The sequence below is a fragment of the Papio anubis genome, chromosome 11 (genome assembly GCF_008728515.1).
Source record: "Papio anubis isolate 15944 chromosome 11, Panubis1.0, whole genome shotgun sequence".
In the NCBI taxonomy this organism is placed as follows: Eukaryota; Metazoa; Chordata; class Mammalia; order Primates; family Cercopithecidae; genus Papio; species Papio anubis.
The window spans coordinates 118,542,120-118,555,072 of record NC_044986.1 but is presented as its reverse complement, the minus strand read 5'-3'; the positions used below and the strand labels follow the sequence as shown (position 1 = coordinate 118,555,072).

The following is a 12,953-nucleotide window of genomic DNA, read 5'->3' as shown; positions in this document are numbered from 1 at the left end:
TCTCCTGTTTTCTGCTGGCATCCATGAAATGGTAACAAACTAGCTTATTAGCTTGTAAGTAGCTTTAATCTCAGCCCCTCAACAATTCTTGACATGTTTATGTACATATATGATTGTCTAGGATTATGTGAACATGGAGAAAACGTGAAAGAAGGAATACTAGGCTAATGAATTTGGGGTAACAGGAGGCAAGATTGGGAGGATCAGAAGAAGGAAAGGAGATAAGAAAGCCAAGCAAAAAAAAATTTTTTTTAAATCCAAAATCTCAATCCAAACAAGGATGGTCATGATCGTGATATTGGTAATGACAAGAAATCTGAATTCACTCAAACACCAGCCAGGTGCAGGGAGGGCTAGGGTAAATGCCTCAGCAGAGTCTAAAGGCATGTCTCTACATTTTGATATTTCGCTCCATGCACAGCAGTAAGGAAGAACTGAGGTCGTTTCAAATAAGCTCTTAGAGTTACTGACCCTTTGCCCAAGTCCCAATCTCTTAGCCTCCAGCATGCATTGAGAGCCTGTCCAACTTTCATCACGTGATGCTTTAGCCTACAAATGTGAATTCTTTGGTTGCTTTAGTTGTTTACTTCACAACAAAGCTCTTATTTCCTGGGTAAGGATGTCATAAAAATAAATAAAAGTTATATTTAGGCTTTAAAAAAAATAAGCCTGCAAAGACCTTTGTGTTTATAGTCCTACCGAAATAATCAGGTCTCCTTCCAGAAAAAAGAAAAAAAAATCCCCTTAAAGAAAGCCTTATAAAAGAGTCAGCTATGCTGCTTCATCTCAGAATTTTTCTACAAGCAGCTTTATATGTTTTGGAGGATCTGCACGCAAAGTGGATACCTGGTTCAAAATAAATAGAAGGATGAGGGAATGGGCTTTCAAGATGCACCATGAATATACCTACCAGCCTCTGCAACAGTCTGACTTGCCTCGGGACCCTGAGTCCATCCTATAAAAGAGAAGAGACTGTTAAAAAGGTGATTTTTAAAAAAAAAAAAAGAGAAGAGACATGAAATATGATTGTGAGGTCATTCTTACATGAGTTATTCGAGGGGGTTAAAATCTATTCAAATTCACCAAAAGCCCTATCTATCCTGAAAAGCAGTTTTGACTTTTTTCAGGGAGTTTGTTTCCAGGCCAGAATTAGAATTCAGCCCTGTCAGATCTGGCTGACTCTTAATCCATAACATCACTCTACCTCGTCACCTCATTCTTCTCTCTGTAAGAGGAGATGGATGAAATGACAGGAACAAAAAGATTGAGTATTTGTATTCTGTTTCATTTTATTTGGGGCTTCAAGTTAAACTCTTTGCTACTGTGTCTATTACAATAAGTACAGGTATTCAGTCTTAATTCCAATGGGCTCACTATTCAACTTAAAACTCCAGGAAACTCTGGAAGCAAAACTGAACTTATCTTGAATTTTCTTCATTGTGTCTTTTCTGGATGATTTCTTATATTCTTCCGCATGCAGGGGAGGGATGTGGGAAAGTGATAAAATCATCTTTTTTTTTTTTTTTTTTGACATGGCCTCGCTCTACAGCTCAAGTTGGAGTGCAGTGATGCAATCATAGCTCACTGCAGCCCCAACCTCCCTGGCTCAAGCCATCCCCCGACTCCAAGCAGCTGGGACTGCAGGCATGAGCCACCATGTCGGGCTCACTTTTGTATTTTTTGTAGAGACAGGGTCTCACTATGTTGCACAGGCTGGTCTCAAACTCCTGGGTTCAAGCGAACTTCTCACCTTAGCCTCTCAAAGTGCTGAGATTACAGGCATGAGCCACTGTGCCCAGCCAAAAATTATATTTTAAAAAACTCATTAATAATTAATTAACTAGCCCCTCTGGACTAATTTAAAGGTCTTAGCTGGTTATATGGACGTCACTCATGGCAAATCTCATTAACTAATAGAAGTGTAAACTAATATTGCTGGGAGTAATAAGTTTTCCTTCCTTTCTGGAGAGCAGTTTTACAATGTAGATCAAAAACGTAAGAAATATGCCTAGACTTCATGTCTATGTTTTTTGTTTGTTTTTTGAGACAGAGTCTCCCTCTGTTGCCCAGGCTGGAGTGCTATGGCACGGTCTTGGCTCACTGCAACCTCTGCCTCCCAGGTTCAAGCAACTCTCCTGTCTCAGCCTCCCATATAGCTGGGATTACAGGTGCCTGCCACCATGCCCCACTAATTTTTTGCATTTTTAGTAGAGATGGGGTTTCACCATTTTGGCCAGGCTGATCTCGAACTCTTGACCTCGTGATTCACCTGCCTCGGCCTCCCAAAGCGCTGGGATTACAGGTGTGAGTCACTGTGCCCTGCCTTTTTTTTTTCTTTCTTTCTTTTTTCTTTTTTTTGAGACGGAGTCTTGCTCTGTTGCCCAGGCTGGAGTGCAGTGACACCATCTCGGCTCACTGCAATCTCCGCCTCCCAGGTTCAAGCAATTCCCCTGCCTTAGCCTCCTGAGTAGCTGGACTACAGATGCGCACCACCACACACGGCTAATTTTATTTTTGTATTTTAGTAGAGACGGAGTGTCACCATGTTGGCCAGGATGGTCTAGATTTCTGACCTTGTGATCCACCCGCCTCTGCCTCCCAAAGTGCTGGAATTACAGGCATGAGCCACCGTGCCCGGCCAAGTTTAACTTTTACGACACTGCCAAACTGTTTTCCAAAGTGGCTGTAACATTTTGCATTCCCACCAGTATGCAATCTTTTAATTTATAAATTCTGCTTACAGAAAAGCATCATAGGGGAGGAAAATACTGATAGAAAAAAAATGAACACAAAAGAAAATTCTTGGCAACTTTTAAAACAATTGCTCATAATTACCAATAGCCTAAAATGCCCTGAAAATGTGGTTCAGTTAAGTAGACTATGATACATTGATTAATGACCACACAGCTACTGAAAATAAGGACCTGCACCTACATTTATTAACATGAGTCAACATTCACTTTACTGGACTTCAATGTTGTTCTCCAAATATCTTCCTAGCTCTCTGCCAGAGGAATTAGTCCTTGTGGCTAGATAGTGTCATGTGACTAGTTCTGGCCAATAAGTTATGAATGTAAGTAACTTTAGTCCCTTCTGAGCCAAGCATTAAGTTAATGTTCAGCGTTCCAGAACTGCCTTTTCTTCAGCACAGTAATTAGTAATGTTTGGGGTAATGGCTGCTCCATGAAGCCCAAGTTCACAGTGACCAACAGGTGCAGAGCTGCTCCACTGCTGACCCAAGATGGACAAGGTGTATAAGCAAGACATAGAGTTTGTTATTTAAGACACTGAGAATTGGGGATTGTTGGGTACCACAGCATAACCTAGTCTATTCTGAGAGATATGTTCCTGACACAATTTTAAGTGACGAAATCAGGTAACAAAACACTATATGTAACACGATCCCATTTTTGTTAAGTGTAAGTGTTTTTATGCATAGAATGTGCATCAAAGTGCTAATCAATGGCTGTTACCTTTGATTGATATCTTGTTCTTTAAACTTTTCTGTATTACCTCAAGTCTTAACAAAATGCAGATATTTCCATCTTGAAGACTAAACTATAAGAGAAACTCTTTTAACCTCATTCCCTGCTTTATCTCCCCACCCAAAAATATACATACATTGTAAGTTGCCATTCTAAGCCATTATAGAGTCTACTCTTCAACAGAATATGGGATGGAGAAAAATAGTACAGGATTTAGGCTGACATGCACCCTGACTCTAAGTAAGAACCTATCAATGAAAGAGTCAAACTCTGTAAAATATTTGAAGAGATTTTTTCTGATCCAAATAGCAGTGACCACAGCCCATGACACAGCCCTCAGAAGATCCCGAGAATACATGCCCAAGCTGTCAGGGCGCAGCTGCTTGGTTTTATACATTTTAGAGAGACATGAGACATCAATCAAATATATGTAAGATATACATTGGTTCAGTCCAGAAAGGCGGGACATCTTGAAGGTGGTGGAGGCTTCCAGGTTATACTTAGATGTAAAAGTTTTCTGATTGGCAATTGGTTAGAAGAGTTATTATCAATAGAAAGGAATCTCTGGGTTATAAGAAGAGATTGTGGAGACCAAAATTTTATCATGCAGATGAAGCCCCCAGGTAGCAGGCTTCAGAGAGAGTCGACTGTGAATGTTTCTTATCAGACTTAAGGTCTGTGTTGATGTTCATGCTGGCGGGGTACGAGGAGGCATGTCGAACCCCCACTTCCCAGACCCCTACTTCCCGTGTTGGTCTGAACCAGTCTTTCAGGTTAAACTTAGAGGGCCCTGGCCTAGAGGAGGAAGTCCATCCAGATGGTCATCGGGCCGTCAAATTTTATTCTTGGTTTACAAACCAAACACTTCCTAGGAGTATATTGATTTTGGAATTCTAAAATGAGGTGAGGCTGGGCGCGGTGGCTCATGCCTGTAATCCCAGCACTCTGGGAGCCTGAGGCGAGTGGATCACCTGAAGTCAGGAGTTCAAAACCAACCTGGCCAACATGGCGAAACTACATCTCTGCTTTAAAAAGACAAAAATTAGCTGGGCATGGTGGCGCACGCCTGTAGTCCCAGCTACTCAGGAGGCTGAGGCAGGATAATCGTTTGAACCCGGGAGGTGGAGGTTGCAGTGAGCCGAGATCATGCCACTGCACTCCAGCCTGGGTGACAATGTGTGAGAGTCCATCTCAAAAAAATAAATAAATAAAAAGTAAAAGTAAATTAATTAATAAAATAAAATAAAATGAGGTGAGATGTACAAGAGACTGTGAAAGGAAGGCCGTCATAGGGACCCTGGGCAAGTTCTTTATCAGTCCTATAGGATCATCTTTGGCCCTTCCCTCCCTAAATTGTGGAATAGCCTGGGGACCACTTAAAATAACTATGGTCAGAAGGAAAGCCCAGCCCCTCTCAGGTATTAAGTTCCCTGATTGATCTAAAGTATTTTCTTTGAAGTTTTCTCTTTTGTAAAATAAGTTTTCCAAGAAAATAAGCATGCTTCAAGGAGAACAAGAGAAGCTGGTTTTTCATTTTTGAGACGACTATCTGATGTCTCAGGGTATCACTATGGCCACACTTCAGTCCAAGTTTCAACTCAGCTTGACCCAGAATCAAAACTTCCCAGTACACATATGTTGCTGGTGCAAGCTAGGATTGGAAATGCAAATGACATTAATATCATCATTGTTTTCAGTTAAGAATTCCCGATCCTTTTTATTGTTTGAGTGTTTTCCCGGTGCCTTTTAAGAAACTAGGGGTGGAGTCTGGGTACAGAAAAGTAACTGACTCCCAGCTTCAGGGCAAAACTACCGTAAATAGTCATCTTAGAGCTTCCACTGACTTCCTGAAGGCCCCAAATCACGGACTTAAGAGATGGTGCTACCCAACTGTGGTTATTTCTCCAGCATCAGAACAGAAGCTATCCAGACCACAACGTTTATTAAGAAAAACGTAAGCCACCATCTCTGCCACCAGGGACCATACTATCTAATTTTCAAAAATATATATACTCACAAAAGCACCATAGACGAAGTAAGTTTTATAAGTTACAAAAGAAATAGATGAAAGAAGAGATCACTATGCTCTTGAGTGACCATGGAAGGATTTATGAAGGAGACAGGGCTAGAGCTTAGCTGTGGAGATGTGTCTTGGAGTGGGATGAAAAGGAAGAAGAACGTTAAAGAGAATCAGATTCAACACAGGAACAATCCTCAGAAAATCAGCTTCATAGACCTGCACCTGCCTCTACCACAAATGGACCCAGCAACGTCACCACCAGGAAACAGAAGGTGAGGTAAAGGCTTCCTTGGCACAAGCATGTGGCAGTAACATCAACAGAGCTGTGGAGGGTGGAAGCTCCAAACCTATCCCGTTATCAACTAGTGCAACTATAGGTGGAAAAAAGAAACCTGCCAGTGCTGCTTAAGTGTTTATAATTTGACTGAGAGAGGTTCTGTTCTTCGTCCCAGAATCCATCAGAGCATCAGATCATGACTGAGGGAGGAAGAGAGATAGGTACTTGAGTCATCTCAAGAGTCCATCCATGGGAAAGAATGGGAGGCAGGAGGAGAGAAACTAAACCTAATTCTTGAGTATAGACACTCCACCTTTGGTATGGATGCTTTAATGACCCAGCTGACTTAAAGAGAGAGGTAAAGGCAAGGTTCACATCATCCACTCTTCCTTTTGAGCTGTAACATTGTATCTGTGACTCTGGGTCCAATAACACAGGCGTCCCCGGGGTGTGGACAGGTGCTGGCTGGTGGCCCATTAGGAATCGGGCCACAGAGCAGGTGAGCAGTGGGCGAGCCCGCATTACCGCCTCAGCTCTGCCTCCTAATGCTTCAGGCACTAAATTCTCATAGGAGGCAAACCCTAATGTGAACTGTGCACGCAAGGGATCTAGGTTGCGTGCTCCTTATGAGATTCTTACTAATGCCTGATGATTTTAGGCAGAACAATTTCATCCTAAAACCATCCCTCCCACCCCCAGTCCACGGAAAACTTGTTTTCCACGAAACCGGTCCCCGGTGCTAAAAAGGTTGGGGACTGCTGCCATAATGGATTCAAGAGCCATTACACGGAGGCCAGCTTCAGCCAAACACCTTCAACTGACTGAAGTCACGAGTTCCTAGAGGGATCTGTACGAGGAATTTATCCACCACCTGGCCCCATTCGTCTGAGGGCATTCTGAAATGCTGAAACCAAAACCGAGAAACTGAAGAGCCAATTACCTTAGAGATCTGCTATAGGACCTAGAACGGAACCAAGGGCTAGATGTTGGAAAGTCACTGAGATGCCATTTATCATGTGGGCTGAGAACAGTCAGTCTGAGAATATTCCTGTTTGGGTAATTCTATATCACCCACCCAAAATTTTTCTTCCTTGAAAGTAATGCTGCTGTCAGTTGTTTAGCTATTAACCATTTGCAATTTGGGGTGCCTATCACCTTGGTAATGGAAGAAGAAACTTGATATTCCAGCTAAAATTCCAATTTCCAGGAAGATTTTTTTTAAGTTTTTTTTGAGACAGAGTTTCCACTCACACCATCCAGGCTGGAGTGCAGTGGTGTGATCATGGCTCACTGCAGCCTTGACTACCCAGGCTCAGGTGATCCTCCCACCTCAGCCTCCCAAGTACCTGGGACGACAGGTGCACACCACCATGTTTTTGTATTTTTAGTAGATGTGGGGTTTCAACCATGTTGTCCAGGCTGGTCTTGAACTCCTGGGCTCAAGCCATCTGCCCACCTCAACCTCCCAAACTGCTGGGATTACAGGTGTGAACCACTGTGCCCGCCCGATTAAAATTTTTTAAAAGCAACCGCCATTAGACAAGTCACCCTGCTTGTTTTCTTTACCTATAAAATATCAGGAGCCGGGCGTGGTGGCTCATGCCTGTAAACCCAGCACTTTGGGAGGTCAAGGCAGGCTGATCATCTGAGATCAGGAGTTCGAGACCAACCTGGCCAACATGGTAAAACCCCGTCTCTACAAAAATACAAAAATTATTCAGGCGTGGTGGTGCATGCCTGGAGTCCCAGCTACTTGGGAGGCTGAGGCAGAAGAATCACTTGAACCCAGGAGGCAGAGGTTGCAGTGAGCCGAGATCACACCACTGCACTCCAGCCCGGGCAACAAAGTGAGACTGTCTTAAAAAAAAAAAAAAAAGAGGCCAGGCACGGTGGCTCACGCCTGTAATCCCAGCACTTTGGGAGGCCGAGGAGGGTGGATCACGAGGTCAGGAGATCGAGACCATCCTGGCGAACACAGTGAAATCCCGTCTCTACTAAAAATACAAAAAAAATTAGCCGGGCACGGTGGTGGGCGCCTGTAGTCCCAGCTTCTAGGGAGGCTGAGGCAGGAGAATGGCGTGAACCCAGGAGGCGGCGGAGCTTGCAGTGAGCAGAGATCGTGCCATTGCACTCCAGCCTGGGTGACAGAGCGAGACTCCGTCTCAAAAAAAGAAAAAAAAAGAGAGAGAGAGAAGAAAAATCAGGGAACTGGATGTTGCTTGTGGGAAAATAATAAGTCGTTTGGAACCCTCCTCCTAAAAAAAAACCTCAGGTCTTCATCCTCTGGCCCCCATCTTCCTAAATCGACCTACTCTACTGTTCCTCACATCCAGAAACACCTGCCTGGCATTCCCAGCAGCGACCCTGAGGACATGATGAGCGAGATCTCCTTATATTTGAGCATCCAAGGACTGGGGAAAGTGCTAGTTACGAACACCAAGTCACACACAGCTCATCACCCAGTTCTCAGGACTTCCCCACCCTTCCTTTCCGCCCTTAAGAAATGGCAAATGGCTGCTTTGGGAGTGACCAAATCTCTGGAATTTCTCCCACAGCATACTCCTTCCGCACTCTGCCCTACAAACTCATTTCAACAATCCAGCCCTGCACATAAGGGAGGCATTATTGAGTGGCCTGAAGCTTACAAAATCTTTCACTGGCTTTGTTTTTTAAAGAGTTAAAAAAAAAATAGCTCTCTTGATTTTTGTTGCTTTCCCCCCCTCCAAAAAATGCAAAGATTTGCTTCTGAGTGAGAATTTATAAGAAATTAAAAATCTGGAAATGTCCAATTCAGGGAATGAGAAATGTATCACCACAATAGATGTTTGAATTACAACTAGCATGTTTTGCACCCCACCTCTGTGCCATGAGCTACAAATATAAATCACATTTAAACAAGTTCAACTAAATTATAAAAGTGAATGTGGCTTGCTCTTTGAAGGATTTGCTGAGAGCACCAGCTTTGGTGTTCGGCACACCTGCACTCCAATCCAGGCTTTGCACGTAGTAGGTTGTCACTTCTCAGAAAGGACTTCCTGGTTGTCCTTTGTCAAATAAGTACATTGAGACGTTACAGCGGTAGTCAGAGACTTAACTAGGCTGTGCATAAATGCAGCTAATATTACCTAAGTGTTTACTATATGCAAATGCTTTGCTGAATTAACTCATTTAATCCTCAAACAACTGTAAAAGCAGAAGTGTGTTATTTTTATAAAAATGTAATTGTTATTTAGACGCTAATAAAACATAAGCTCCAGGACCCCTCACTTGTGCAAGCCTCTAAAAATGAGTGGTATTTGTGGTGCCTGTCAGATTGTCAAAATGTGTAATTTGTTGTGCTTTATCATTCTAAATGACTGGTCCTTTTAGCACCTAATTTTGTAGTCATAATTTGATACTTTTTTCCTTCAAGAGGGTCCTGCAAATTGTGTGCTTTACTCTCCTCCCAAAGCCTACATCCATCCCTGCCTATGCAGTAGGAATTATTAACAATTCTGTCTTGCAGATGATGAAACTGAGGCCCAGAGAGGTTAAGTGACTTGCCCAGGTACACACAGCCTGTAAGTGATGAGGCCCAGATTAGAACCCAGGCAGTCTGGCACCACATGGAGTGCTCAACCAGAAAACATTATTGCCTCTTATTATTTTCACATAATGCTCCTAGCAAGCTCCCTGAGACACTGGGACGTTACAGATACTCAATAACTGGTGGCTTTTGCTATTTTGTCAATCTAAAACTGCTTTGATAATAATGGGAATATAACTCTATCTTTATTTTAATACACCATATAAATGTCAGCTAACAAAACAGATGACTCTGTAGCAGACAGTTTTTACACAAGGGACTTTCTTTTAAATACTAATTTCCCAAAATATCCTTTAAAAATACTACTGTTCAAAGTGTGCGGCTGGGCACAATGGCTTATGCCTGTAATCCCAGCACTTTGAGAGGCCAGGGCAGGCAGATCACTTGAGCTCAGGAGTTTGAGACCAGCCTGGTCAACGTGATGAAACCCCGTCTCTGTTAAAAATACAAAAATTAGCCAGGCGTGGTAGAGTGCACCTGTAATCCCATCTGCTTGGGAGGTTGAGGCATGAGAATCACTTGAATCCGGGAGCCAGAGGCTGCAGAGAGCAGAGAGCCCGCCACTGCACTCCAGCCTGGGTGACACAGCAAGATTCTGTCTCAAAAATAAATAAATAAATAAAGTGTGGTCCATGGACCACCTGCATCAGAATCATCTGCGTCCCATCCCAAACCTAATGGATCTAAACCAGTGGAAGTGGAACTCAGGAAGCTGAATGTTTAATGAACACCCCATGTGACTTTTTCCCCCCCGAAGGGTGAAAACCATTGCTTTTAGGAGTCATTCCACTACGGGTGACTAAGTGCCCATTGGGTGACTAAGTGCCCATTGTCTACAGATGGGGTGGAGCGTGAGAGGTGAAGGAACTTGAATCTAAGGTGTTACTGGTATATTTCCAATTACAGGTGAATGACAAATAACTGCAATGCAAGTTAATAGTCATATTCAGCTATATGAACATTTGCATAAGATTTGCATAGACTTACATTTTAAAAATTAAGTTTACATACAATTTTAAAGACCATAATGATTGAGAATAGAGCGCTCATTACATTCTCAGGTTCTGTTCTAAGATGTAAGTATATTAATTGTTTCACCTTTCAAAATCCTAACTAAGTAATTGCATCACCCCCATACAGAGAAAGAGGCTTACAAATGTTGACTCCTCAGTAAGTGCAGACCCAAGATTTGAACCCAGAAATCTGGTGCCAAAGCCCATGCCCTCAAACCCTATATCACAAAAACTAAATATAAAAAAGAATGGATTAGGGATAAAAGATAAAATTGCAAGTTCATAGAAATTTCTACCTTGGATTTTTTTTCCTGATTTAGTCATTTCCAAGATAAATAGATATTGTGCTGGGTTGAAGACAGCATGAAATCACTAAAATAAGTCCAAGCCATGTTTTTCTATGACGGAAAGCCCAGAGACTGTGAAGCCTACTTGAGCTTGTAGATGTTAGAGTTTAAACGGTCTTTCTAGTTTAGACACAGAATCTTTGTTTCAGTCCGTCCCACACTCTCCTATCTCCACGCCCCCAACAAAGTTTCAAGATCTTTACCCTAAATTCCTTCACTCAGCACTTCAGCAGCAGGAGTCTAAGACTATGGCCAGCATTAAGTGCTGACAACGTTTTAAGCACTGGGGTGTCATAATTCATTCAGTCCTCACAACCCTATCATTTCTCCACATTTCACAGAAGAGGAATGTAAGGCCGAAAGGACATTGCCCAGGGTCCCAGAGCTGATAAGTGACAGGATCAAGAATCAAGTGGTCCCAGACATCCTGGCACCAAGCCCATGCCTTCAGCCATCTACTAAAACATCTCCCAGTTATTGAGTGCCCACTGTATACCAGGTGCTTAACACAAACTAGCGGAGTCCTTGCAAGTTTGCTCAAAAAGAGCCGCATTCCCTGCCCTGACCAACAAGGACATGAAGGCTCTGAGAGATTAAAGGTCTTGCCCAGAACACACAACTAAGTAGAGCCCAGCCTGTCTCTTTGCATCCAAAGCCTGCACTTTTCCAACACCACTACGATGCCTCCTGGGATTTTCATCAGCTATTCCCTCCCTAGAGGGAAGCATCATTACTACCACTTTACTGTTAAGCACATTCACAAGACAGAGAGCATGAAGATAACTATCTTCATGCTTAGGCAGTTGGTCTTCAAAACTGCTCTTCAAAACAGGGCCTAGAAAAGGGAGAAAAGGTCCGCCTACTTGTATCTTCCTCCCACCATGCACGAACACGCTGGAAGCTAAACGGCCTAAATATTTCAATGGCATGTGTGTGAACAGCACTTCTACTTCATGACAGGGTCATGTTGCGCATTATATCTCAATGCTATTTGTGTGAACCCGTTTCATACTTTTTAAAGACAAATTGCCTGTCTATTCATCATTTTATTGACGTTTCATATTTGCAGGTTTTATTCGCCTGTGAGGTTAAGACATTTAAAACACAAATCCTGACAAACGCACAGACCAGCAACTCAAGGAACTCAGACGCTTTGGTTCTCGGTGCTGGCCACCTTTAAATGCTAAATCACCCGTAGTCACTAAACGGGAAAGTCGTGTTCTCCCCGTTTTCAGATGGGAAAAGCTGAGGTTGCCAGGAGGCTAGAACTCCTCTCAGATTGCCTTTCTCCCTGGATCAACCCGGAATGATGATAACAGCAGACTGCCCCCCACGCGTGGTAAGGAAAAAACCTTGTAATTATAATAACTTTTGGAGCTGCCTCAGAAATTAACAACGACGAACAGAAATCTGCACAATGAACAGGAGCCAAGAAGAAAAACGCGGCTCCGCAGGACAAGTCCTGGGCACAGTTCTGCAGGAAGCCTCAGGCCAGATCAGGCACCGCGGCTCACACAGAGGTGACCCACAAGTGACCCACAGAGGGGGACCCCTGGGCCTCCGGTGGGGGCCTGGGCTGCGGTCGAAGGGGGCCCGGGCAGAAGCCCCGAGGCCGGGGCGGCGGAGGGAAGGGGGCGGCCGCGCCCGGGCCCCGGCTCCCTGCGGCTCCACTTACTTGCTCCGTAGAGTGGCCCCAGCTCTGCGCCTCTTCCTGCGACCCCACACACAGGGACAGCCCCAGGCACAGCCCCAGCAGCAGGAGCATGGCGGGGCGAGGGCGCGGGACGCTCGGGGACCCGGCGGGACGCGCTTTGCAGCGCCCAGGGCTCCTGCCACTGCGGGACGCGCTCGGGGCCGCCCACCCCACTGTCCCAGCCCGGACCCCGCCCACCCCGCGGTCCCCTCCTGGACCCCGCCTACCCCGGTCCCAGTCCGGACCCCGCCCACCCCGCGGTCCCCTCCTGGACCCCGCCCACCCCACGGTCCCAGTCCGGACCCCGCCCACCCCGCAGTCCCCTCCTGGACTCACCCTGCAGTCCCCTTGACCTAATCCTCCCACTCCCTCAGCTCCAGACTCCCCACCTCCCTGCCTCAATCTGCCCTTGCCTTCCACGCCCATTCCAATCCAGCCCCTTCATTTTCCTGCCTGCTGACCCGACCTCTTCCCTGACCTCGATTTCTGTTTTGCTGTTTGCCCTTGCCCTGGCTTCGACCTTAGTTTCTTT

General features: G+C 44.6%; 1 protein-coding gene across 2 annotated transcripts in view; it reads right to left on the bottom strand.

Annotated features, from left to right (window-relative positions):
- The window catches only part of ITIH5 (inter-alpha-trypsin inhibitor heavy chain 5), a 101,603-nt gene extending 89,010 nt beyond the window's left edge, over window positions 1-12,593 (bottom strand). For both annotated transcript variants that reach the window (XM_003903369.5, XM_021943030.2), the window contains exons 1-2: window positions 12,404-12,593; window positions 911-955 (exon numbers count right to left, since the gene is read on the bottom strand). In XM_003903369.5, the coding sequence (XP_003903418.4) occupies window positions 911-955; window positions 12,404-12,493 (135 nt within the window). In that variant the 5' untranslated portion in view covers window positions 12,494-12,593. The remainder of the gene's footprint in view (window positions 1-910; window positions 956-12,403) is intronic.
- Window positions 12,594-12,953: the final 360 nt, after the last annotated feature.